General features: G+C 42.4%; 1 protein-coding gene across 1 annotated transcript in view; it reads right to left on the reverse strand.

The window, feature by feature from the left end:
* Unc13c (unc-13 homolog C) overlaps positions 1–27,707 on the reverse strand; it is a 447,691-nt gene that overhangs the window by 192,720 nt on the left and 227,264 nt on the right. The window contains exons 11-13 of the mRNA XM_076576687.1: positions 24,740–24,855; positions 22,555–22,718; positions 1,718–1,874 (exon numbers count right to left, since the gene is read on the reverse strand). Of these exons, the coding sequence (XP_076432802.1) occupies positions 1,718–1,874; positions 22,555–22,718; positions 24,740–24,855 (437 nt within the window). The remainder of the gene's footprint in view (positions 1–1,717; positions 1,875–22,554; positions 22,719–24,739; positions 24,856–27,707) is intronic.

The raw sequence follows: 27,707 nt of genomic DNA on the forward strand, positions 1-27,707 counted from the left end.
TGCAGACCTGGCTTGTTCTCCACAGTGCACACGGGCAGAATAGAAGCAGAGCCATTTCATAACACAGCATGGTTTACATTATAGACCAAGCCCCAAGACAACAGGTTCTGTTTCCAAGGTGACGCCTTTATTGCAAAAGTCTCCTCTGGTTTGGAATTTGGCCATCACAGTATTTTGTTGAACTAGCTCCAGAATATTCTTTAGTCCCAGTTCCTGAAAAAGTTGATCTATCTAACAATAATGGTTGACAGGGTATTGCTTATATTGTAGGTAAGGAGGGACAAACCTTTCGTACCTCATATAATCCTCCTATTTTGTGTATTAGATTATGGATTCTTAAATCTCATTTGATCCTTACCTCAAATTTGAGAAGAATGTCATATTAAGACTCATTTTACTCTCTGAGGTTGAGGAACTGAGGTTTGGATGCAGAAGGAGCTTGATCACAGCCATCATCAAACCTGCTGTCCACAGCCCCCAAGTTATCCTCTGGTACCCAGGTTTCTTTTGCTATCTTTTAAATATACTTGTCTCTTCCTTGAAGAATGCCCCACACAATATATGCATGTTCCCCCTCTTGGAGGCAAAGGACAGAACCCAGTCCACCCAATAGCCTGTGTCTTTCTATGTGTAGTTCTTCAGTTGTTTTTATTATATGACACAAACCCCACATTTGATTTCTACAACAGTTGGGCCAATGAAAGTATCCTCAGTGAACCTGACTGGAAATATAGGGGAGACTGGAAAAGCAGGGAAGTACTAACTATGGTGTTTTAGGAAGCATTTTTTTTTTTAGTAAATTTTAGTCTTTCTGTGAAGAAGGAAAGGACATTGTTATACATGCCCGATAGCATCACTGACCATCACTGCTTCCTCCCAGGTTCTCTGGCTAGACTCCAGGATTCTGCCCTGTTTCCTCCCCAGTCCCTCAATGGCTCCATCCTCAGGCATAAAATCACCATTCTGCTGATTTTATGCTTGGAAAGCTCTGGAATCTCCCCTTCTATTTCTGTCTTCACTAATCCCACCTCTTCCAACTTTGCTGAGATGGCTGTTAATTTAAACCTCATTTCCACTTTGATCAGTGTCAGTTATATCTCAATAAGTATCAAATAGGCCTCTGAGAACCTCTGTGTTTTTTACTTTCCAGCACCTTCCCCTTCCCGATGCCCCTGGGGGCTGTCGCCAGGTGCCTGTGGGAAGGTGCAGATCTTCATAGATCCAGCACTCTTTCCTTCCAGGGAGTATCAGTGAAGCCAGCCACACACAGATTACCATGGGGTTCTGTCTAAACAGAGTGAACCACAAACCTGTAAACATATAGCATGGCCTATAAAATTCCAGACCACTCTTACAAAAATGTGTCTTCTGCTAGTACAAAACATCAATCCTGCTGTCTGTCAAAGCTCTTCATTAAAATTATTTCAGACAAACCTTGAGTTGCAGGACTTAAGACTAAGTTACCTCTTGTTCCTCTGTAGTCAGATTCTGGAACATTTTCTTCTTTGGTTAAATAAATATTCACATCCCTTTTCCCTAGGGTACTGGATCAGACTTCTCTTTTTCATGTTAGGCTATGGGGACACATTATATACTAGGTATAATTTAATGGGAGTAGGGTGGGAATGAAGAGAATATACGAGGTCTAAAGTCCCTTGAAAATCCAACAACCATAAACTAGTTGAAAATTTAGAGTTCCAAAAGTAATTAGACTTACCCCAAAGTTTGTAGCAGCAAAGCGATCAGAGGCAGAAACTTGCACATTAGTGGAGACAGTTGTGTGGGCATAGAAGGCGTTGATGTTCGCCAGCAGGGCACTCATGACTGCAGGGACACCCGGGCACATGTACTTAGAAGACAGACACGAAAAGTGCCTGGAAAGACAAGACATACAGTGCTTTTAAAATGGAAACGAATCCACGCACAAGCCCACCTTCTCATGCCAGCGTTAAGCCATTCCTCATCTATATCTATGAAAAGTAGCAAAAGCTCCTGCAGTCTCTGACTGGAAGAGCAGACATGTTCAGCCTCTTAGAAATCTCGTATTCACACCTGTGACGTAGCTTAATTAGAATGTGACTTCTCGTGGGGTTAAAGACCGTTTCTTTAAACTGCATGGGTGCTAGGTGCTAAAAGCCAAGGCCAGTTGCCAGCAAAGCTCAGCGTGCTGGAACAAGTGAGAACACAGGGTGACTCTCACCCTGCACCCCGGCCTTCAGTTGTTTAAGAGTCTAACATGCCACATTCCACCCAAATGCTCATTTGCTTCTGCCTGCTCCTCAGGTTGCCTTCTGTTTGCAGCAAGTGGCCCCACTTTCGCTCACACTGGTTCCCCTTGTCAGCTTCACCTGACTTGAGTGGCACTTCTGAAGTTGTCCAGGCTTCAAGGGCCTCTATCAGCCATTCTGTTCTCTAAGCACTTTGTTTACAGACAGGATTCAATTAGACAAACAACTGAATTATGCCAGTCCTGTACACAGAGGCTCTCAATGGAAACCTGGAATACTCGAATCGTTTACAACCCCCAAAGCATCAAGTGCTTTATCCTGTTCCCTCTCTCAAGGAAACCTGTCTCGTGTGAACTCGATCAAAAGAGTGGCAAGCTGAAAGTGTAGCTTATGATAAATCTGAAAGATAAAACACACACAGCGGAGAAGAGTCTTCTTATGTAATTTGACCCCATTTGCTCAGCTATTTTAGTCATTTATCTCCCTCTTAGGCAATTCTGCATTATGTGTTACTGAATGCCAAGATGGGCTGTACGCACATGAAGGCATGTCATGAGTGGCATCCCACAAAGCAATCCAGAAGCAGTTCTGAAAATTGTGGCCTTGTTTAGCTCACAGCTGGATTCCTACCTCCTCTTCCATGACACTAGCTAATGAAAGTAGGTTGAAGTTGCGGTCCTTGAGAATCAGAAGTGACAATTTATGTCCTAAGAGTTATATGATACCTGTCATTTAACCCTGGGAATATAAATGTATTTATGTTTTAAAATTATTATTTCTGAGCTTTTAAAATTTAATACACACCAAGAACACCACAAGTGGGAGCCAGTGATATGGCTCAGTGGACAAGGGCACTAGCTGCCACATTTCACAAGCTGAGCCCCACGTTGGACCCCATGTGGTGGAAGGAGAAAACTGATTGCTTTAAGTTGTCCCCTGACCTCCACATACATGCCCTGTGGCACACACATGATCCCCACACACATTTGTACACACATACACCCCCCACACAAAACAAATAAATAAAATGCAATTCAAAAATTTAAAATGAATAGTGCTGCAATGCAATATTATGAAAATATCTCTTACAAGACTGGAGCTTTGACTGGACCTCACAGACAGAATTAATAACATCTTGAAGTCACAGAAGACTAAAGATGGCTATACCACTGTGAACTCAGCCTGCTTGTTTAACCTGCTTTTAAGAGGACAATGCAACCCTCAACCTTACTTGCCTGGATTTCCCATGTAATCAGATTTTACAATGCAAGCTGATGCACAGCTGGAATCTTAAATTATGTGCTCTTCTGTGCCCCTGACCCAGAACAGTGCGCTTGTGCCATTTGCTGAAAGCAGCAAATCCTGAGGTTGAAAGCAATCTTCTACAATGAGTATCTTCTATAATGTTAAACACAACATTTCAATATGGGTTGATAGACAAGGACATTTGTAATACTGTTTGTCATCTGGGTCATTTGGGTGGCAGCTGGAGTCAGTGACTTAAACCCTTGTAAAAGAATTAAAGATTTCTATAAACTATCCTATCCCTCACCATGTGATGCTTGCTTTCTATGATGTTCAATAAAAAAAGAGAGAGAAGAGGCCCTTTGTTAGGGACAGAAACACACAAACACACAGACACACAGAAACAGACAGACATAGTCACATGACACTTTTGCAAACAGACACACATGAACACACACAGGGATAGTCACAGATAAAGGCACAAGGGCAGATTCACGAGACAGCCTTCAGGCAGGCAGGCAGGCACAAACTCAGACTCATGCAACAGAGTACAGAATATACAGGGAGCCTGAAGGAGATAATTCAAATCTGTACCCACTCTGGGCTAAATGACTCCAAGAGGAAGTGTTTCTATTTCTTTCCTTAATGCGAAGCCGATGCATTATTGGTGACTTGGAGTTAATCATTAATGCACTTAATCCACACAGAATACCACAAATGATATAAAAATTATTCCAGGAAGAAATTTTAAAACCTCAAAGTGAGGCCATCATGTTTCTCCCTGACCCCCAAATTTCATAAAATTAGATTTGTTAGACTCTAGTCATAGGCCAAGATTTATGGAATATTAAATGCCTAAATATGACAATTTGGGAGACAATAAAAGAAAAATAGACATATCTAGGAAGAAGCAAAGACATGACATCATAGTCAATTGCCACAAGAGCAATGCCGTTCTTTGTTTCAAAATAATATAGCCAGGCAGCAACACAGTCCATTGGGTTAGGCACTTGCCAGCAAGCCTGAGGACCTGAGTACAATCCCCAGGACCCACATGGAGAAGGAGAGAACCAGCTTCCACAAGTTACCCACTAGCCCTCCACACACATGGCATGGCAGGTATTCTTGCAATAAATGAATAAAATGTAGTCAAAATTAAAACAAACCCATACAGCCAGATTGCTCAGGACTTACTTCTTTTAGCTGTCTCCTGCAGTGAGCTTGAGTGGGTCACAGGTTAGAGCAGACAGTATTAGGGTACAGGACACAACCCCAAAAGGCCAGTCCACAAGCAGGGAAGAGTACAGTCACAGGGGCCTAGGCTTAGAGGCCAGGTGGTGCCCAGGGAAGAATGAAAAGCCTGGTGTCCCCATGGTTGATGCAAATGTGTCTCGAGTGTGGTCTGGTTGACAGCAATGAGTTTGCTTGCACACCAGCATGGACTTGGGCGCATAACCGATGTGAAGCAGCTGTGAGAAAACCATGGACCAGACAGAGTGCTGTTGAGACACTGAGTGAGGCATGATCACCCCAGCCTGGAGAGACTCAGGAAAGACTTCCAACTGAGACTGGGCGATGAGTTACTGATGACTAAGAGATCCTCAAGCCATGCAAAGGACCTGATTTCACTGAGAAGGAATTTGCTCAGGGAAATGAAATAGTACAAACCAAGACACAATGAAGAAGACACAATTGTGTGCAGTCAGCTCCATTGACCATTAGGGGAGAATTCCAGACTAATATGGCCAGAGGCGTGCCTGCGGGTTTATGTGGAGTTCTGTGCCATATGTTAGGTGAGCTACATCTTCATAGGTCAGAGGACTTTAGCAAATAAAACTCCAAGTCTCTCAGAGTAAATGTAAGCTACGAAGTCATCTCCCAGAAACCATACTCCCTCTCCATGAAGTGGAAGGAACACCATCAGATCTGCATTTATAAGGGGGTTACTTTAGGTGTGAGAATTGAGGAGGATGTGTTTGAGAGAGGGGATGAGAAAAGGAGTCCAACAAGGAAGAAGTTACCTGAGGGGTTTTTCCCTTTTCCTTTCTTTGTGAATTATGCTGTAGTGAATGTAGCATGCAGATAGACTTAGTTATTTAGGTTTCATTATGGCATCTAGTCAAAGTACTCCAATGGAAGACGTTTCTCAACACATTGACTTGACTTCATTGGGGTCACTTTCCTCTCTTTTTGGGGGTTGTACGCTGTGGCTGCACCTGTGTGTCTGTAGTTCTGCTGTCCTTACTGAGGTTATATTTAGCACAGTGATTTCCCACACCCAAGGATGTACCAATGTGGTGTTGTTTTTTTCTTAATGAAAACAAAGCAACAAGATTCAAAGGCATTTACAAAGAGTTAAGGGGGACAAGGTGAATGTTCAGTTACCTTGATAAAACAGTCGATCATTATATACAATTACTTGAGGAGTGTTTGGCTGTGGTACATGGTGGTAATGTTGTCATGCTGTAATGCTGACCACACTCCATCATCGCTCTGCTGAGAGTGGTGTTTTAAATCATCCAGAACATTAGGCAAGCATTCATCTCAAAGAACTGACAGAAATATCTTATTCTCTGATTAATACTGAAATGAGGCGATTTCTGGGGTATGATGGACAGTGGCTAGACGCATAGGAGTCACCCTCTAAATCTTCCAGAAAGCTCCGATGAGACCAGAAAGGAAGTCAAATCCTTCCAGCTCTGGGAAGTAGGAGCACCAAGCAATGATTTCTAGCACCAAGGGGCAACTTTCCCTAACTTCAGGGTAGCTGGCTGGACTGAAAAACAATAAATGACAAACTGGTATCCTAGCTCTTCAGTATCAGCTGGCCAACAAGAAGTGGGATGACTTGTCCAGGAACCACTCACTGTATGTCTCTGCAGCAGAGAGCTGGGCCTGCCTACATCCCAGCAGGGCTGTCCAAAAGACTCTACTCCATGGTAGCCATCTCCCAAGGCAGGAGAGTGTTTTCTCATTTACCATACCTACTCTGTCCATACACATTGAAGAGGACACAACTCCTAAACTGCAGTGTAGCTGTGCAGTAGGGGATGGGCAAAGGAATGTGAAGCCAATTAAAGGAAAGGTGAGAGAAAGCTGGGAAAGGCAGATTCCAGAGATGAGGTCCAATATTTCATGTTTTGCTTTTGGCAAGACAAAAGTCACAGATGGTGGGTGATGGGAACTAAATCTGGGTCCTTTCCAAGAGCAATCAGTGTTCTTAACACCACTGGGCCATCTCTCCAGCCCCTGTATTGTATTCATAAAGGGTGTGAAGAGAAAGTATGTCAATGTTCTCACAGCAAAATGATAGGTATGTAAGGTAGAGCTTGTATTCAGCACACAGATTTGCTCATTACCAATGCATGTATATTTAAGCTTGCACATGGTGGGTATAATTTTATCTGTCAGTTATGCAAGAGATAACATTTGAAACTAATGAGATAGTCACTGGTATGTTCTGATGCCAATGGACTACTGAAGTACTTACTGGCAAGCTGTATCAGATTCTGTCTCTGGACTCACTTCATTTCTGTTTCATGCCATAACAGGAGCAAAATAAGAACACCATCAAAATTTATATGTCTCTTTAGGAGAAGTTGTTCTTAGTTACATAAGCTCTGGGTGTTACAGGGTGTACCTGTCTTTGTTTTAAGGATGAAGCATATGAATTTTTATGAAAGATATATTTTTGTTTATGTGTATATATGTAGGAGTTTGTACACATGAGTCCAGCACCCACAGAGGCCAGAACAAAGTGTGAGATCTGGAGCTGGAGTTCTAGGCTGTTGAGCGTCATCTGATATGGGTGCTTGGAAACAAACTCAGGTCCTTCGCAAAGAGGACAGGTGCTCTTAACGGCTGACCCGTCTCTTCAACCCCACCTTTTTTTTTTTTTTTTTTGAATGAGAAGATCATAAAGTGATCAGAAAGATAAAATGCTAACAATTCTTAGATTCTTGGCAAAGATTTTGGTGAGAAAATGAAAGATAAAAGGTAAAATGGTAGAAATACACTAAGACCAGATTTGTTCTCCAAGACTCAGACTGACATCTTCTCAAGTGATCGGCATCAAATGTTCTAGCCTCTTACTAAGGAGAAATTCAAATATTTTCGAATTGCTTCTTCTTAGGTCCAAAGCATAACGACTTCTCAGTGGAGGCTCTGGATGGCTAGATCTCAATTATGAGGTCAGAAAGAAGAGAATGAGGGTGAGGAACATGCAAACCACAGAAAGATGGAGAATTTAGCAGAATGCCAGCAGCTACTCTCCTCCCAGCAGCTACTCCTCTCCCAGCAGCTACTCCCTTTCCGTCTTTGCTCCCGCTACATACCTAGATTTGGTCCATCCATTTATACAGGCATGCAGCACAAATACATATTCATCATGATCTTCTTAGTATTTCAGTTCTTTTTCATCCTAAACTAGGAGTCCAGTGGAGGCAAAAGCCATTACTACTGAATCCTAATGACCCTTCCTTGCTGTGGCCTGAATCTGTCCCCTATGAAGACAGATATTTCTTTATTTTTTTATTAAGAAAATTTTCCATTCATTTTACACACCAATCAAAGATCCCCCTCTTCCCTCCTCCCTCCCAGCATCCCTCTCCCAACCTGCCCTCTACTGCCCTCCATGGGAAGGCAAGGACTCCCATGGGGAGGCATATCCAGTAGAGGCAAGTCCAAGACCCTCCCCGTGCCTCAAGGCTGCACTAGGTGTCCCATCATAGGTAGTGGGCTCCAAAAAGCCCGCTCAAGCACCAGGGATGGATTCATTTCCCACCACCAGGGGGCCCCCCAAGCAGACCAAGCTACACAACTGTCGCCATGCTGAGAGCCCAGCCCAGTCCCATGCAGGCTACACAGCCATTGATCCAACTTTCATGAGTTCCCACTAGTTTGGTTTGATCAGAGGACAGATAATTTCTATGAGGAAACTTTTTTTTTTGTGAGTTGACATTTTGAGGAGGTAAGGTCTTTGGGAGGTGCTAAGATAGACAGTGGGCTTCTCATGTTTAACCCAACAGTAACTTTTTAAAAAGTGGCCTAGAGAGATCCTGTCACACTAGAACACAGCAAAAAGTGTCTTCCAGGAACCAGGAAAATGCCCTTCGCAGGATAACCTTGATCATGGACGTCACTGTCTTTCTAACTGTGGGAAATAAACTCCTGTTGTTTATAAGCCATCCAGTTCATGGCATTTTGTTACAGTAACATTCAATTCATAGTTTAGAGGCATCCTGCATCAGTGCACACACCTAGACACACAGGAAACATCTACTGAGCAAGCGAATTATGTGTTCTAGAATGCTGGGCCTGGATCTGGATCCTCACTTCTTGTTCACTGCTGTGGCCTCTGTTCTTACAACTGTTCCTTCCTCTTACAGACCCGTAAGAAAAGGTTGTAAATCAAAAATCAGCTGTTCAACGTTTTCCTTAGGTGTATGTGTGTGGCATTAGCAGCTGAACCAAACCAGGTTCAAGGTGAACTGTAGCCCAACAGTTCTGGTCTACAAGTGGATGACAGCAATACCAAGGCACAAGCTGTTAGTGTCACAGCAAAAGGCCATGACCCAGTGACCCAGTGCCTCTTCTCACTCGGCACCGCAGAAGCTGACTCTAGTTTAGCAGGATCCCACATTTTAAGCACAGCTTCAGCTTGGTTTTACAAAAGAAATAGAGACTAATTAAAGTGTGTTAATGTCATAGAAATCACTTCCAGAGAGGCTGGGGAGATGCCCCAAGTGGTGATGTGCCTGCCATGCACGTGGGAGGCTCTTAGTTCGCAGCTCCAGAACCCACATAATGCCAAGTGGGACAGCGCCCATCTGGAATCCTGTAACTGCAGAGGCTGAGCAGGCAGATTCCTAAAGTTCATTGGCCAACCAGCATAGCCAATAGGTGAGCTCCAGCTCATACATACATGCACTAATACATACACTACATGCACCAATCACGCCGATATATAGAATAAAATTCCATTTATGTTCTCAGAGGTGTTACAACATTATAAGGAAAAAAATATATGCTTGCACAAATGAGAAATATCAAGGCACACTATCATGATGGAAATAGCATGCCTGACCTCGAGAAGCAATGCACAAGTACACAGAGAGCAGTGTGCTGCTTGGACAGGGGGAGCAGACCTCTGTTCTTACTGCTGTAAGCTAGAAAGCCCCTTCTACTGTGCACTGACGACTGCATTAGCCACACGGGCACAGAGTCTTCAGGTTCCCAATTGTTCACTTGTTTTGATAGGAGAGCTACAATCTCTGTTTCCATGAAAGCTCTAGAGCAAAGGGCATGGGCACCGTTTTACTTAACAGAGGGAACTGACAAACTGTCCCTGCTAGGAAGTAGCCTGTGGTAAAGAGGAGCGTGTTTACAGTCAGCAGGATACAGTATAGAGGTCTGGGAAGCTGAGTCCTAAAGCTCGGGTTATTTACCGGCAGAATGGAATCTACTTCCTCTATATTCTGAGAACTACTCAGGAGAGAAATCTGATGATACACTCAGACTCTAATATACCCCTCCCCTCCATTATCTATCTCCAAGTCTGTCCTCAAAAGAAGCATGAATGTGCCTACGAGAAACCAATCAGTCTCCATTAGGAGGAAGATGATGAAGTAATAGAGGGATTTGGCTAAGTACACAGTCTTTAAGTATGAAAAGAAACTGCTAGGAAGACTCAGAAGAATCAAGCCGTTTTGTCCTTTTCCAAACTTGTAAGTGTGTGAACTGCACAGATGGAATATGCTGCTTCCTGAAAGCATGGTGTCCCAACTTTGTGATTTTTTTAAACTCTCTAAAAAAAAGATTTATTTTATATGTGTGGGTGTTTTGCCTGCATGTATTATGTACACTGTGTGCATGGAGGCCAGAAGAGGGTAGTGGATCCCTTAGAACCAGAGTTATAGACAGTTGTGAGCAACCATGTGGGTGCTGTGAACCGGACCCAGGACCTCTGGAAGACCAGCCAGTGCTCTTAACATTTTGAGCCATCTCTCCAGGCCCTAACTTTGTAAATTTTAAATATTAAGAGGACAGAATTCGGCCCCTGACGACTTCCCTTCTGGACCAGAGGTGAGTGCCTGGGTCCAGCCCGGAACCCATCCCTGGCCACCAGCCACCCCGGGAGGACCTGCCCAGCTTGGCGCCGGGTTCTGGCCACCGGGCAGCTCCCCTTCTAGCCCCACCGGGAGGGGTCCCCATTTCCAAGCCCCCGGCAGCCCCTGCAGTCTCCGCGCCCTGCCCCACGCCCATCTGCCCAAGACCCCACCCACTTCCTGAGACTTAGAGACTGGCCCCCAGCTCCCAGCCTGCCCCTGACGACTTCCCTTCTGGACCAGAGGTGAGTGCCTGGGTCCAGCCAGGACCCCATCCCTGGCCACCAGCCACTCCTGAGAGGCCTGCCCAACTTGGCACCAGGTTCTGGCCACCGGGCAGCTCCCCTTCTAGCCCCACCGGGAGGGATCCCCATTTCCAAGCCCCCGGCAGCCCCTGCAGTCTCCGCGCCCTGCCCCCACGCCCATCTGCCCAAGACCCCACCCACTTCCTAAGACTTAGAGACCGGCCCCCAGCTCCCAGCCTGTCCCCGACTGCCATTCTGGACCAGAGCTTGCCCCTGACTTCCCTTCTGGACCAAAGAGTTGGACAAGAGAACTCCCTTTTGGACAAGAGAGAGAGTCTTCCTGAGTCTGTCAGATCTTTGTGAAACAAGTCCACTGATAAGACCAAGAAGGAACCACAAGGAGATGGGCAGACGTCAAAGCAGAAGTACATACAGCAAAATGAAGAGCAATACAGCATCACCAGAACCTAGCTCGCCTCCAACATCTAGACCTGAACACCAAAAATTGGAAGAAGCAGAAGAAAGTAGCCTTATGAGTAACTTCATGAAGAAGGTAGAGGCTTGTGTAGAGGAAAAGACAAGAAAATTGGAAGAACGCTGTAAACAACTAGAGGAAAGGGCAAACAAATTAGAAGAAAACAATAAAGCCCTCCAAGAAAACAATAAAGTCCTGGAAGAAAACATTAAAATCCTGGAAGAAAACAATAAAGCACTGAAAGAAAATCATGAAAAAGCAATGAAACAAACAAAGGAAACAGTCCAAGATCTGAAAAGGGAAATTGAAAAAATGAAAAAGACACAAACAGAGGGAATGCTGGAAATAGAAAACCTGAGTAAAAGATCAGGAACTTCGGATGCAAGTATAACCAACAGAATGCAAGAGATGGAAGAGAGGATTTCTGGCATTGAAGATACAGTAGAAGAAATAGTTCCATCAGTCGAAGGAAACACTAAAGCCAACAAAGTCATGAACCAAAATGTCCAAGAAATCTGGGACACCATGAAAAGACCAAACCTACGAATTATAGGGATAGAAGAAGGTGAAGAATACCAACTCAAAGGCACAGAAAATATATTCAACAAAATTATAGAAGAAAACTTTCCCAACTTAAAGAAGGAAATGCCTATGAAGATACAAGAAGCCTATAGAACACCAAACAGACTAGACCCCCAAAAAAAGTCCCCTCGACACATAATAATTAAACAACTAAATGTACAGAATAAAGAAAGAATATTAAGAGCAGCCAAGGAAAAAGGCCAAGTGACCTATAAAGGTAAACCCATCAGAATAACACCCGATTTCTCAATGGAGACTTTGAAAGCCAGAAGGACCTGGACAGATGTAATGCAGACACTAAGAGACCATGGATGTCAGCCCAGACTAATATACCCAGCAAAACTTTCAATCATCATAGACGGAAGGAACAAGACATTCGAAGACAAAGCCAGATTTAAACAATACCTATCCACAAACCCAGCCCTACAGAAAGCACTAGAAGGAAAATTCCAACCGAGGGAAGTCAGATACACACTTGAAAACACAGGCAATAGATAAAGCCACAACAGTAAACCCCAAAGAAGAGAAGTACACACACACTACCACCAAAAATAACAGAGATGAAGAATCACTGGTCATTAATATCCCTTAATATCAACGGACTTAATTCACCTATAAAAAGACATAGACTTACAGAATGGATACGAAGGCAGGACCCATCCTTCTGCTGCATACAAGAAACACATCTCAAATTCAAAGATAGACACTACCTAAGAATAAAAAGCTGGGAAAAGACTTTTCAATCAAATGGTCTTAAGAAACAAGCAGGGGTAGCCATCCTGATATCCAACAAAATAGACTTCAAACTAAAATCAATCAAAAGAGATCAAGAAGGACATTACATCCTTGTCACAGGAAAGATCGACCAAGATGAAGTTTCAATTCTGAACATATATGCCCCAAACATAAGGGCACCCACATATGTAAAAGAAACATTACTAAAGCTTAAACCACATATAAAACCCCACACATTAATAGTGGGAGATCTCAACACCCCACTTTCACCACTGGACAGATCTCCCAAATCGAAACTTAACAGAGAAATAAAGGACTTAACCGATGTCATGACCCAATTGGACCTAATAGATATCTACAGAACATTCCATCCTAACAAGAAAGAATATACTTTCTTCTCAGCACCCCATGGAACTTTCTCTAAAATCGACCACATACTTGGCCACAAAGCAAATCTCAACAGATACAAAACAATCAGAATAACCTCCTGTGTTCTATCAGATCACCATGGTTTAAAGCTAGATTTCAACAACAACAAAAACTACAGAAAACCTACAACCTCATGGAAACTGAATAATGCTCAACTGAATCACCAATGGGTTAAGGAAGAAATAAAGAAAGAAATTAAAGACTTCCTAGAGATCAATGAAAATGAAGACACCACATACCCAAACTTATGGGACACTATGAAAGCAGTGCTAAGAGGGAAATTCATAGCACTAAATGCCCACATAAAGAAGTTGGAGAAATCGCACACTAGTGAATTAACAGCACATCTGAAAGCTCTAGAACAAGAAGAAGCAAAGTCTCCCAGGAAGAATAGACGCCAGGAAATTATCAAAGTGAGAGGTGAAATTAATAAATTAGAAACTAAGAGAATAATACAAAAAATTAAGGAAACAAAGAGTTGGTTCTTTGAGAAAATCAACAAGATAGACAAGCCCTTATCCAAACTAACCAAAAGACAGAGAGAGAGAATCCAAATCAACAAAATCAGAAATGAAAAGGGGGACATAACAACAGACATTGAGGAAATCCAGAGAATTATAAGGTCATATTTCAAAAACCTCTACTCCACAAAACTGGAAAACCTAAAAGAAATGGACATTTTTCTGGATAGATACCACATACCTAAGTTTAATCAAGACCAGATAAACTATTTAAATAGTCCAATAACCCCTAAGGAAATAGAAACAGTCATTAAAGGTCTCCCAACCAAAAAAAGCCCAGGACCAGATGGTTTCAGCGCAGAATTCTACCAGATCTTCAAAGAAGAGTTAATACCAATACTCTCTAAATTGTTCCACATAATAGAAACAGAAGGAACATTACCAAACTCCTTCTATGAGGCTACAATTACCCTGATTCCTAAACCAAACAAGGATGCAACAAAGAAAGAGAACTACAGACCGATCTCCCTCATGAACATTGATGCAAAAATACTCAATAAAATACTGGCAAACAGACTCCAAGAACACATCAGAACAATTATCCACCATGATCAAGTAGGCTTCATCCCAGGGATGCAAGGGTGGTTCAACATACGAAAGTCCATTAATGTAATACACCATATAAACAAACTCAAAGAAAAAAACCACATGATCATCTCACTAGATGCAGAAAAGGCATTTGACAAAATCCAACACCCCTTCATGATAAAAGTCTTGGAGCGATCAGGAATACAGGGAACATACCTAAACATAATAAAGGCAATATATAGCAAACCAACAGCCAACATCAAATTAAATGGAGAGAAACTCAAAGCAATTCCACTAAAATCAGGAACGAGACAAGGCTGTCCACTCTCCCCATACTTATTCAATATAGTACTTGAAGTTCTAGCCAGAGCAATAAGACAACATAAGGAGATTAAGGGGATTCAAATTGGAAAGGAAGAAGTCAAGCTTTCCCTATTTGCAGACGACATGATAGTATACTTGAGTGACCCCAAAGATTCCACCCAGGAATTGATAAAGCTTATAAACACCTTCAGCAACATAGCAGGATACAAAATCAACTCAAAAAAATCAGTAGCCCTCCTATATACAATGGACAAAGAAGCTGAGAAGGCAATTAGAGATACATCACCCTTTACAATAGCCAAAAATGACATAAAATACCTTGGGGTAACACTAACCAAGCAAGTGAAGGACCTATATGACAAGAACTTTAAGTCCCTGAAAAAAGAAATTGAAGAAGATCTCAGAAAATGGAAAGATCTTCCATGCTCATGGATAGGCAGGGTTAACATAGTAAAAATGGCAATCTTACCAAAAGCAATTTACAGATTCAATGCAATCCCCATCAAAATACCAACACAATTCTTCACAGATCTGGAAAGAACAATACTCAACTTCATATGGAAAAACAAAAAACCCAGGATAGCTAAAAGAAACCTGTACAATAAAACAACTTCTGGAGGCATCACAATCCCCGACTTCAAGCTCTACTATAGAGCTACAGTAATAAAAAACAGCCTGGTATTGGCATAAAAACCGACATGTGGACCAATGGAATCGAATTGAAGACCCTGACATTAACCCACACACCTATGGACATATAATTTTTGACAAAGAAGCCAAAAGTGTACAATGGAAAAAAGAAAGCATCTTCAACAAATGGTGCTGGCATAACTGGATATCAGCGTGTAGAAGGCTGCAAATAGATCCATATCTGTCACCGTGCACAAAACTTAAGTCCAAGTGGATCAAAGACCTCAACATAAATCCAGCTACTCTGAACCTGCTAGAAGAAAAAGTAGGAAATAGTCTTGAACGCCTTGGCATAGGAGATCACTTCCTAAATATAACACCAGTAGCGCAGACACTGAGACAAACAATCAATCAATGGGACCTCTTGAAACTGAGAAGCTTTTGTAGAGCAAAGGATATGGTCAACAAGGCAAAGCGACAGCCTACAGAATGGGAAAAGATCTTCACCAACCCCACATCTGACAGAGGACTGATATCCAGAATATATAAGGAACTCAAGAAATTAGACATCAAAAGGACCAACAGTCCAATTGAGAAATGGGCTTTAGAACTAAACAGAGAATTCTCAACAGAGGAAATGCCTGAAAGACATTTAAGGAATTGCTCAACATCCCTAATCATCAGGGGAATGCAAATCAAGACAACTCTGAGATACCACCTTACGCCTGTCAGAGTGGCTAAGATCAAAAACACTGAAGACACTTTATGCTGGAGAGGATGTGGAACTAGGGGAACTCTCCTCCACTGCTGGTGGGAATGCAAGCTTGTACAACCACTTTGGAAATCAATATGGCGCTTTCTTAGAAAATTGGGAATCAATCTCCCCCAAGATCCAGCTATACCACTCCTGGGCATATACCCAAGAAATGCTCAATCATACCACAAGAGCACTTGCTCAGCTATGTTCATATCAGCATTGTTTGTAATAGCCAAAACCTGGAAACAACCTAGATGCCCTTCAACTGAAGAATGGATAAATAAATTGTGGCACATATACACAATGGAATACTACTCAGCAGAGAAAAACAACGACATCACACGGTTTGTAGGCAAATGGATGGATCTAGAAAAAATCATCCTGAGTGAGGTAACCCAGACTCAGAAAGACAAGTATGGTATGTACTCACTCATAGGAAGATGCTAGATGTGGAACAAGGATGACTAGACTGCTACTCACATCACCAGTGAGGCTACCTGGAAAACGGGACCCCAAAAAAAGACACGGAGAAATGGACAAGATCTACATGAATAGCCTGGTCATGAGTGGGAACAATGAAGGGCGACAGTCGAGGGAAAGAGTGGGAGATCCTAGCTGGATCAAGAAAAGAGAGGGAGAACAAGGAATAGGAGACCATGGTAAATGAAGACCACATGAGAAGGTGAGAAGGGGAGGAAGCAGTCAGCTAGGGAGGCCCACGGAGATCCACAAAGATACCCCCTCAAAAGACTGCTGGCAATGGTCGCGAGACGGCAGGAACTGACCTACTCTGGTGATGGGATGGCCAGACACCCAAATAGTGGTGCCATAAACCCCATCCAAGGACTGAGGAATCTGAAGGCAGACATCCACGGCTGGGCCCCTGGTGGAGCACTGGGAGTCTAATTAGTGAGTAAGAAGAGGATTTATATGAGCGAGAATTGTTGAAGCCAAGGTTGGATAAAGCACCGGGACAAATAACCAAATGAATGGAAGCACAGGATCTATGAACCAAAGGCTGAGGGGCCCCCAACTGGATCAGGCCACCTGAACGGGTGAGACAGTCAGTTGGCTTGATCTGTTTGGGAGGCAGCTGTGCATTGGTGCCAGGTCCTGGGCTCGTTGCATGAGTTGGCTGTTTGAATCCTGGGACTTATGCAGGGACACTTGGCTCGGTCTGGGAGGGGGGAATGGACCTGCCTGGACTGAGTCTACCAGGTCAACCCCGGTCCTCGGGGGAGACCTTGATCTGGAGGAGGTGGGAATGGGGGGTGGGCTGGGGGGAGGGGTGAGCGAGAGGGGGAGAACAGGGGATTCTGTGGCTATTATGTTGAACTGAATGGTGTTGTAAAATAATAATAATAATAATAATAAAAAAAAAGAGAACTATTGTACACCATATTAACAAAATCAGATAATTTTTAATATACTGAAGTACCATTTAAAAAAAAAAAAAAAAAAAAAAGAGGACAGAATTCTTATATGAACTTAAAACTAATAATTCTACATGTGTAGTTTGCTTGCTCGGTCATTATGATTTGTTGGTTTATGTTCTGATACGTTATTTTTCATACACAATAGAATTCTATTAAATGTGAAAAAAAATGAAATCCCAGTACTCGGGAGGCAGAGGCAGGTAGATCTCTGTGAGTTCAAGGCCAGCCTGGTTTACAAAGTGAGATCCAGGACAGGTACCAAAACTACACAGAGAAACCCTGTCTCGAAAAACAAAACAAAATAAACAAGCAAAAAAAAAAAAAAAAAAAAAAAGAAAGAAAGAAATCATGACATTTGCAGGAAAATGGATGGAACTGGAACTCAGTATGCTAAGCAAAATAAGCCAGAATTAGAAAAAGAAATACCACATTTTCTCTCACATGCAGACTCTTGATTTATATTTATGTATCTGTGTGTATGCATGGTGTGTGTGTGTGTGTGTGTGTGTGTGTGTGTGTGTGTGTGTGTTGAAAGTAGAATCAGGACAATCAGAAGGAGGGAAGATATTTTAATGAAGAGGAGAGGGAAAAAGAGAGGGCTATGGGAAAGTAGAAAAGGGAGAGAAAATGTGCCAGAAAGTCTGGGCATATTATAGGGGAGGGTGGTGGGGGAGGAGAGTGAAGAAAACAAAGGGCGTTGATGTGGATCTAAGAAAACACCACAATGAAGCCTACTCCTTTGTATGGTGACCTAACATATTAAAAAGCAGCTGCCTGGAGTTTCCTTCTGAAGCTCTGGTCCACAAGAAATATAGATAACAATCACAGTGCCTTGGAAACGCTTGATGTGGCAGATCGGAGTTTCTCTTTCTTGTTGGAAAGAGGGTTTTGTTCTTTCTCTTACCTGATAAAGCAGGAACTCTGTAAACACCTTTGTATAGTAACCGGTGTGGAAGGGAACCTGACATCAAAAGACTGATTGACCAGCAGCTTTCAAAAGCTAAAGTGATCACCAGTCAGTTTCAGCCTTGGGAATTCCTGTTTGGGAAGCCCTTTGCCTTCTGTGTGGTAGGAAGACAAGGTGTGACATTGGCGGGCTTCACAAATAAGTTCAGGGACATTAAAAGACCTATAACTTATTTCTCCAGCTGTACTGCTCTTGTGGATATGGGGAATGCTAACAAACTATTCCCCTCCTGATGTGTTATTTATGTATTTGTTTTTTGTGCCTTAAAGCAAAGGTTTCAAAACAATAGAGAAATACTGGTTAACTACTTCATACATGTAACTATGAAGTTTGCATCCATAAACTGCCCTTTCCCAGTAGATATTTTATTTTATTTTGTCAACAATCTACTGGAAATTAACTTACATTTCAGTTACAGAAATAGCATTTTGGAAGCATGGCTAAACGACCTCTGAAAAGCATTTTCAACCCCTGACAATAAGTGTCAGTATCTGAAAGTTTATTTTCAAATTGTTATAAGGAACCAGGGTGGTATGCACCAAAATATTTCAGTACAACTTACAGAGGGAAGGAGTCACATACACCAATTTAATTAAATCCATCTTTTCTCCTTTATTTGCTTTTGGCAATTGAAAACCTTTGACATCCAGAGATAGTCCAGGAGAAAATGAGATTCAAAAATTATGTTGATAGAAACCTCTACTTCTGGTTCCTATTCAGTTTCTAGCCTGAACCCAGAACTTCCAACACAGTGAAGTAAAAGCAATGACTCGTCAAGATTTCAATCTGTACCAATTTCTTTAGAACTGAGTCACCTCCAAGCTGCTCACTGCATAGTATTTCTTAAATATAAGTGTAGTTTTTTTTAAACCGTGCTGACATATTGACACACAATTAAAGATGTATATCAGTCTATAAAAGCAATTCATTTCTAGCATTAATCACAGATTGCTAATATGAGTAAGCGAAGAGACTGTATTTAGGGATTGTTAGATTCTCAATCAATAGATTTTTTTTTGTTCTTATTGCAAGGTAATGGCAAATTTTGTATTGTCAAAACAAAATTTGTCCAGAACAATGTTGATGAGAAAAAGTGGGGAAAATACATATATATCTGGAAAAAGGGCTCAGTGGGTAAGGGTACCTGCCAACAAACTCAGTAACCTAAGTTTGACTCCCAAACCCAAATGGTGGAAGGAGAGAACTGACTCCAGCAGTTGCCATGGTCTGTAGCCCTCAGGTCAATTCTGAACAGAAAAAGTTTCGGCAGGAGCTGGGAGAGGTGCTCCATAGTGAATAGCACTCACTGTTCTTGCAGAGGACCTGGGTTCAGTTCCCAGCACCCACATGGTAGTTCACAACTATCTATAATTCTAGTTCCAAAGGATCTGACACCCTCTTCTGGCTTCTGTGGGCCCCTGCACCCACATGGTGCGTAGACACTCCCTGAGGTACACACATATACACAGAAATTAAAACTGAACAACAATAAACCAAAAATCTTTAAATCCTTTGGCATGGGATAAAACAGATGTCAAAGCTACTAACTCCCTTACAGATTTCCCTGACAGCGAGTCCCTGCTGCAAGATGTGGGCCGGAGGAGTGGAGGAGTTTCAGCTGAACTAGCTACGCCTGAGTGTTGGCTTGATCATCAACTATTTCACACTAGGACTGCAGGATTGAACACTGCAGGGAGACAGCAGATCCTGCCTCACTTACTGTCTGGGCATCACAGAAAAAAGCAGTTGCCAATCCTAGCTTCAGACCGGTATCTGGTGTCAACAGGAGCTTGGGAAAGTGGAGTGCAAATAGGAAAACATCCCCTTGATTTGCAGGTCACTTATCAGATAGGAATCCAGAGTTTGTTAACTTTGTATGGTTGAGCTTGAGAGGTGAGAAAACATACTGAAGGCTATGAGGCATGCTGGCTCTCCTCTTTCAGCTACCTGGTGCTGACCAGTATTATAGCCATTTTCCCCAGAATACAGAAAATAGGAGAGACGGACTCTTATGTCAGCACCCAGAGATCTTTTGCTATAACTGCACTGGATTCTTTGCTTTGCTTGGGAGTGTTTCCACACTGAACAGCTCACTTACATTGTTAATCATAGTTGCATTTCACTTGTGCTCAATTTTATATTATGTGTTCTGATAAGTTACATAGCACTTGGCATGGGATAAAACAGACGTCAAAGTCACCGATTCCTTTACAGCTGCTGGAGTGGAAAATGGATTGCCCTGACAGTGAGTCCCTGCTGCAAGATGTGGGCAGGAGAAGTGGGTGGCCATGAGATAAAAACTGAGTTTCTAGATTGTGCAGGAAGTCTCTATTTTGTGACCTCTAAGATCCCTTGTATGTCTAAAAGTGTGATCATTATTATTCAGCACCAGGGCATTATATAAATTGAAAAGAAACATCATCTACCAAAGTGTGTGTTCATGCAAACATATGCAGATGTCAGTGCCCACACATGTAGAGGCCAGAGTTCAACATCTAGTGTGTTTTTCAATCCCTTTCCACTTTATTTGTTTGAGACAGGGTCTCTCAGTAAGCCAGAACTCTCAAGCTGACTCTACTGGCTGATTACTGAGTCCCAGGGATCCTCGTCTCCTCTTTCCCTGCACTAGGGTGACAGGCACAAGCTGCTGTGCCCAGCTCTTTAATGTAGGTGCTGGGGATTTGAAATCAGGTGCCTACGCTTGTGCAGCAAACACTTTAGCCATGAGGCCATTTCCCCAGCCCCTCTGTTTCAGTACTTTAGACATGCATTCATTCTTAAATAACTCTGTTCTCCAACCATGGCTGGTGAGTAAATGCTATGACTGCTATAGTTTGGAGAAGAACACTGATTTTGCTGCAAATTACTTATGATAGTTTTGTTAACTTAAGACAACCTAGAATCACCTGGAAAAAGAGTCCCAGTAAAGGTTTATAGACATTGGGTTGGTCTGTGGAAAGTTGTCTTAATTAATATAACTGATGTGAGAAGACCCAGTCCACTCTGAGTGGCACCATGCCCTAGGCAGGGGCTCCTGAATCGTGTAAGACAAGAGAGATCGAGCTGAGCACAAGCAAGAGAGTACACATGCATTCAGTTTCTCTCTGCTCTTAACTGTGGGTGTGAGCAGTCTTTTCACACTCTTGCTGCCTTGATTTCCTTGTAGGTCTGTAATCTGAATTTGTGAGCTACACTAAACCCTTTCTCCATTAACCTGCTTTTAATCAAGGGCATTTTTATCACAGCAACAGAGATGAAATCAGGACAAAACCTATCATTTCTATGACTAGAATTAATTGATTATCTCGTGCACCATCCATTCATTGCACATGAGAATATGACCCTGCTGTTAATACATGCACTTATGTTAACATATGCCTACAAACCCTTTACTATTACACATTGTGTATAGATGATAGACTAAATGTACTTACAAACATAGACCAGGTATGAAAACATCCACCATGGAGAATAAGTGACCCAATTCTAAGTCCTAGCTGATACCCCTGTTAAGGTCAGGTGTCTGTGTAAGCCCACTCATATACCTGTCACTGTAGCAGTGAGGTCTATCAGTACCACACACGTCTATGCTTTATTTATAACAGTAATACTATATATATATTAAATAAAGGACTCAGCCTAGTACCTTACCTAAGATGCTACAATGACTCCTTGTGCTTCAGATGCTAACAGCTATGGAATCTTGGGCATGCCAAGGCTTTACTTTCCTCAGACACCAAAGAGATGTCCATGTTACAGGCTGTTGGCTCTGCTCTCAGAATATCACATCTCATCAGTGGGTCTCAGGTGGGCATTTCTGAATCTCCCATACCAATGATGCTAGTGAAGGCTTCCCGTTTCCAAAAGGGAGCAGAGACACGAGGATGGTGATGGTGAATTCTCTGAGACTTACTATCTCACTGCTGCACTTGGCAACATACGCACAATGTAAAAAAAAATGCTCTTTTTGGATGCTCAGTTGCATTTGGGTCAAAAGAATTGAGATGAGGGCCGGCAAAATGGCCATCAGGTAAGAGTGTTTTTCAACAAGCTTGACATTCTGAGTTGGAGTGCCAGAACCCCACACAGTGCAAGGAGAGAACAGACTCCCACAATTTGTCCCTTGATCTCTACAGACATGCCATGGCAAGCGTGTGCGCGCGCGCGCACACGCGCACACACACACACACACACACATACACACACACACACACACACACACACACACACACACAGAGTAAATAAATAAATGAGAAAAAGTAAAGGATCAAGATGAAGTCCCCCCCCTTTTTTCCATTGAGTTTTAACGGAGATTTGTGACCACTCCAGTGTCCCAGTGCACTTACGTCATAGCTTGATAAATGGATTCAACCCCATAACGCATGGCGAATTCATCCACTATTTCTTGAGAAGCATCATCAAAGAAAACCTTCCAGGCTTCATCACCTTTGACCTCTGGTATTTTCACACGGCCATTAGACTTCACTTCAGTCAAGTAATGGAACAGGTTCTGAAAGCAAGTGATTTACAGTTCAGGGATTCTTCAGGACAGGCTAGGAATATTTAACTATGTTTTTCTGTAGAATATCCCTATATTATTATCACGTCTATGTCACCAGCTTCTGAATGCAATGGGAATATCTTAGGTTATATTAAACTGAATTTATTATAGGAAATCTGCCTTTGCTTCTGTCTGGGAGTCTGCAGACTCAATAATTAATTTGTTTGTATACCCAGCCATTTTCAGAAGGAAGCAAGCATGTTCATATGTAAATGTTTCTACATAAGATAATATATTTTTACATTTGTGAACTCTGAGTAAATTACAGTGTGCTGGCTGGATAATGGGATGTTAGCCATGATCCTACAGAAGATCGTCACATAATGATACCATGAGGCTTCAGAAACAGAATAGTAAGGGTCAGGAAAAGAGTTAAGAATAAAAATAAATGCTTGGAAATTTCATAATTAAAGAAATCACCCCCACTGAATTCCCTTTTGTGTCTAACAAGTATAGATGCTGTAGCCTAGAAGAACCTTTTTTATTGGATGTAGACATTTCTATCTCTTTTTCAATTTACCTTTGGCGGTAGGGCAGTGTCCACTTGGAGGGCAGTGGATAGCTTGTGAGTGCTGGTTTTCTCTTTACATTGTGTGGATCCCATGTGTGGACGTTGGGTAGTGACACTTGGTAGCAAGCACCTCTACCCACTGAACTGTCTCCCCAGCCCTACTTTCTGAACTAGAAAACTCTAGAAAGCACAGTCTAAAGCACACATCTCCTCTGCTGGGTTTCCAAGGCCAGAGATCCTGGCCAAGCCTGTGGTGATTGTTGCTTTTTATTAGTCAGAAACCAGAATGCTCTTTATTGACATAATACCAGCAGTGCATTGGCTATAAAAGTAACCATTAATCCTGTATCTGCTTACTGTATGAACAACTGAAACACCATTCCTTATTCTTTGGTAAAAATGGCATGCAAATCTTTACAGTGTCAAGTGTTTAGAGACAGGGATTTCCATAAATGTATTTAGGAAAATTAATGCATTAAAAAGCAATGGCATTGTGATGGTTAGCTTAGTATCACTTGACACACTGTAGAGTCACCTGGGAAGAGAGGCTCGGTAAGAGGTGGCCTTTGCTCTCTCTCTGCTCTTGACTGTGATGTGAGCCACCGCTTCGAGTCCTGCCCTCAGGACTTCCTGTGATGGATTACAGTGTGGAACTGTGAGCCCAAATAAACCTTTTCTCTCCTCAATTGCTTTTCGTCAGGTGTTTTATCACAGTGACAGGAATAGAACCAGCACAGACATCTTGCTGATGCCTTTTCCCTCTTGGGAAAGTGTTCTCTCCTCCTCTCCCAGAGCATGGGGCAAGGAACAGTCCTCAGCTTCATCTCATCCTTTGGATATTTGAAAAAGAATCATTTTCACCCAAGAAGGTCTTCAGCGACACTTCTTACCTCTCCAGAGCTTGCCGTGGTCCAGGGCAACTGGTCAGTGTGTGCACACCAAGGACCACACAGGAGCTGGTGAGTCAGGCTCTATGTCACCAGCCTGAAGTGCTCATTCTGAAATCCCACTAAAGGATCAGCTCACTACCTGCTACCACAGGCTTAGTCAGTACAACCCCTGATACCACAGGCCCAGCACAGCCCCAGGTACCACAGGCCCAGCACAGCCCCAGGTACCACAGGCTCAGTTAGCACAGGCCCTGCTAACCACAGGCCCAGCACAGCCCCAGGTACCACAGGCTCAGTTAGCACAGCCCCTGATACCACAGGCCCAGCACAGCCCTGGCTACCACAGGCCTAGCACAACCCCAGGTACCACAGGCTCAGTCAGCACAGGCCCTGCTAACCACAGGCCCAGCTCAGCTCTGGGTACCATAGCCAGTCTGAACTCCAGGGAGAATTCCACAAACCTAATTCCATGACTTTTCAAAACCCAGGGTTTGTTTTGCAGTTCATAACAAGCACACCCGCCCCCTGCCCCATGTTTCGCTTGTAATAAAATTTGTTTTGCTAGTTACCTCATGTAAACAGGTATATTGTATATGGTATGGTGCCACCTTCTCCTCTCCCTTTATTTCCACGTTGATTTTCAGTCGGATGGCCCCAGACACAGCTGACTTATCTGTCCGTTTCTCTGAGGGAAAGCAAAAATGTCCTTGGTCAGTTATTTCAACCAGAACATAATTCTAATTCAAGTTCCCTAATGTACTAACTCACCACAACCATAGATACCTGCACGGGACCTACCTAAGACTGGCCATATCAGCAATCAGTCAAGATGGGAGAGGGGCTCATGGGGCCCTACCTTTTATCTCTAAAGGATTGGCTACTGAGAGATTCAGGGAAAGAGGGGAACCCCTGTCTCTAGTTTTAGGTTTACTGGAGAGCTCCCCCCCCCCCCCCCCCGCCCCATACTGCAAAGGATAAAGCCAAACACCCGGGCACAAGGGCTGGCTCTTTAATTAATTAATTAAATTAATCTCAGTGGGTCACCAAACAAAACCAATAGACATGAACATGAAAGAGAGATTTGTGTGGGGGACTGCGTATTGATGGGGGTGATAAGCTTGTGGGTGAAAGTGGTCCATATGTTTTACACACGTGTAAAATTGTTTCAAGACAAATTTATGGCTGGAGAGACGGGTCAATGGTTCAGAGCACTTGCTGTTCTTGCAGAGGATCTGGGTTTAATCCCAGGGCCCACACGGCAGCTCACAACCGTCTTTAACTCCCGTTTCAGGAGATTCAATGCTCTATTCTTGCCTCCATGGGTACCAGTCATGTACATGCTATGTATATATATATATATATATGCATGCAGATGACACACTCATGCACATAAAATAAAAATAATGGATCTTTAAAAACAAATTTAATTAATGAAAACTAAATTAGCCACACACACACATGCATATACACATGCACAGACAATACATATGTATATGCATGCACACACATCTACACACACTCATATACATGTACATGTACACACACACACACACACACACACACACACACACACAAGAGAAGCTTACCTAGGAACACTTCATTTTTCTATATCATAAGTGACTAAGTAACCATGACCCCCATAGACAACACCTGCCTGTTGTGCTGCTGTAATTGTTAAACTGCCTGTAGAGAGTTCAGACAGAAGATCAAAGGACCCCCTGCCCATTCACTGTAAAATTAAATTCATCGTGTGGCAATTACAAGCAAGATAATCGGAGCATAAAATTTCACGAGGAGACTGTCTCATCTGAAAACTCCTCTTCGGCTTCCTCTTGCTCTTTCTGCACTTCAAAAGATGAACCAAATTCTGGCTAAGAAGATAAAAGCAGCTTTCATAGAGTCTGTCTACAGCCTGTGTTTATTTGTAAATATAGTATTAATTATTTGAATAGAATCAAAATATAGTCAGTTTTTTTCAATAAGTGGATTTGAGTCAGGAGGAGCAGCACACACCTATCAGAGCTCTGAGAGCAATTTACAGTCACAGGATTCCTAGAGTATGAATGGAGATTGAGGACGTGAGATTGACACCCATTCCACAGAGGAAATGCATGGAGGGAAGAAGGTCACCACTTATAAGAAAACATAGGAACTAAATAAAACAATAGGTTAGTGCTGAAGACCTCCTTAGTTGGCCCTTTTCCTAAACATAGCTATGTTTTTAGCTACATTAAATTAAGAAGCTTGCCTTTTCTGTGTGGGATGCCTCTTGATTTTCTCATCTTTGCTGTCTAGCAGGAATGAGTTGTGAAAATTCTTTCTTTAGCAGTACAGAATCATCAGAGTTTTGCCCACTTGCTAGGATACCACACCCACCCCTACTGTATTGTTTAGTACCAAGGATTGAACTCAAGGTCTCATACTTGCAAGGGAAGAGCTCTACCACTAAGCTATATCTCCAGCCAATTTCTCGTTTTTTTTTTTTAATTTGAGACAGGTCCTTGCTAAATTACCGAGGCAAGCCTTGGCCTGGTGACCCTCCTGCCTCTGCCTTCTGAGGAAATAGAATTACAATCTTGGCCCAGCAGACTTGGTCAGGAATTCTTTTACTCTCAACATATATGGAGTTTTCAGTTAGCAGTAAGTGAAAGCCAACCACCCCTTTCCAGAGCTCCTGGGAAGCTTGGAACTTATGTTATCCCTCAAATCCAGGAGCCATTGACTCTACTTGAGCAAGCCCTGCTTTGTGTGCTAGGGTGAATTCCAAGTGTTGAGAAAGGATGGAGTTTACAGGAAGGACAGGTGAATTATTTGTAAGGGCTGGTCATACTTAGGGATTTTACAAAGCTTAAGAAATGCAAATTAATTCCACTTCTGTCTCTTCATGTCCCTCCTTTCCTGCCTTTCTCCCTTCTCCTTTCCCTCCTAGAAAGCAAAGGACAAGGAAGTGGGAGGACATAAGTACCCCCCAGGCAGCTGAAGGTGCTGAAGAAAAGGCTTTCTACACGGTATCACAGTTTAAAGGGCGACTTCACATCACAGATGGGCAGCCTTTTAACCAAGCAGCACAGCTAAGCCCCCTAGCGAACTGGTTAAAATCAGGTATATATCATCCAAACAATCAAATACAAGAACTTCTATGTTGACATATACCTCTATGCTTTAGTTCAAGAGGATGGTAATTTATTATAGAAAAAAAACATGCAAAAGCCAGTTTCTAATTAAAATATGATTTTTTCGAGTATTGCATAGGAACTGAAGTTTTCTTTCTTTAGCATCTTGGTTTCATATGTAAAGTTACTTAATAATTTAAACAAGATGTGGGAGTTTTAACTTAGTTTCAAGCTTAGATTCCAATAATGAGAAGTACCGTTTTTAAATTAAGATTCTTCAACTATTTTTGGAAATGAGTTCCCAGTGTAGCCAAATCATTTGTGTTTAGATTAAGTTAATTTCCTGTTTAAGTTGTTACATAATTTAGAGTTTTATTAACTCAATGAGACTTTATTTTGACAACTATTATATTACTAAAAGTTT

Source organism: Peromyscus maniculatus, chromosome 7 (assembly GCF_049852395.1).
Source record: "Peromyscus maniculatus bairdii isolate BWxNUB_F1_BW_parent chromosome 7, HU_Pman_BW_mat_3.1, whole genome shotgun sequence".
NCBI classification, from domain to species: Eukaryota; Metazoa; Chordata; class Mammalia; order Rodentia; family Cricetidae; genus Peromyscus; species Peromyscus maniculatus.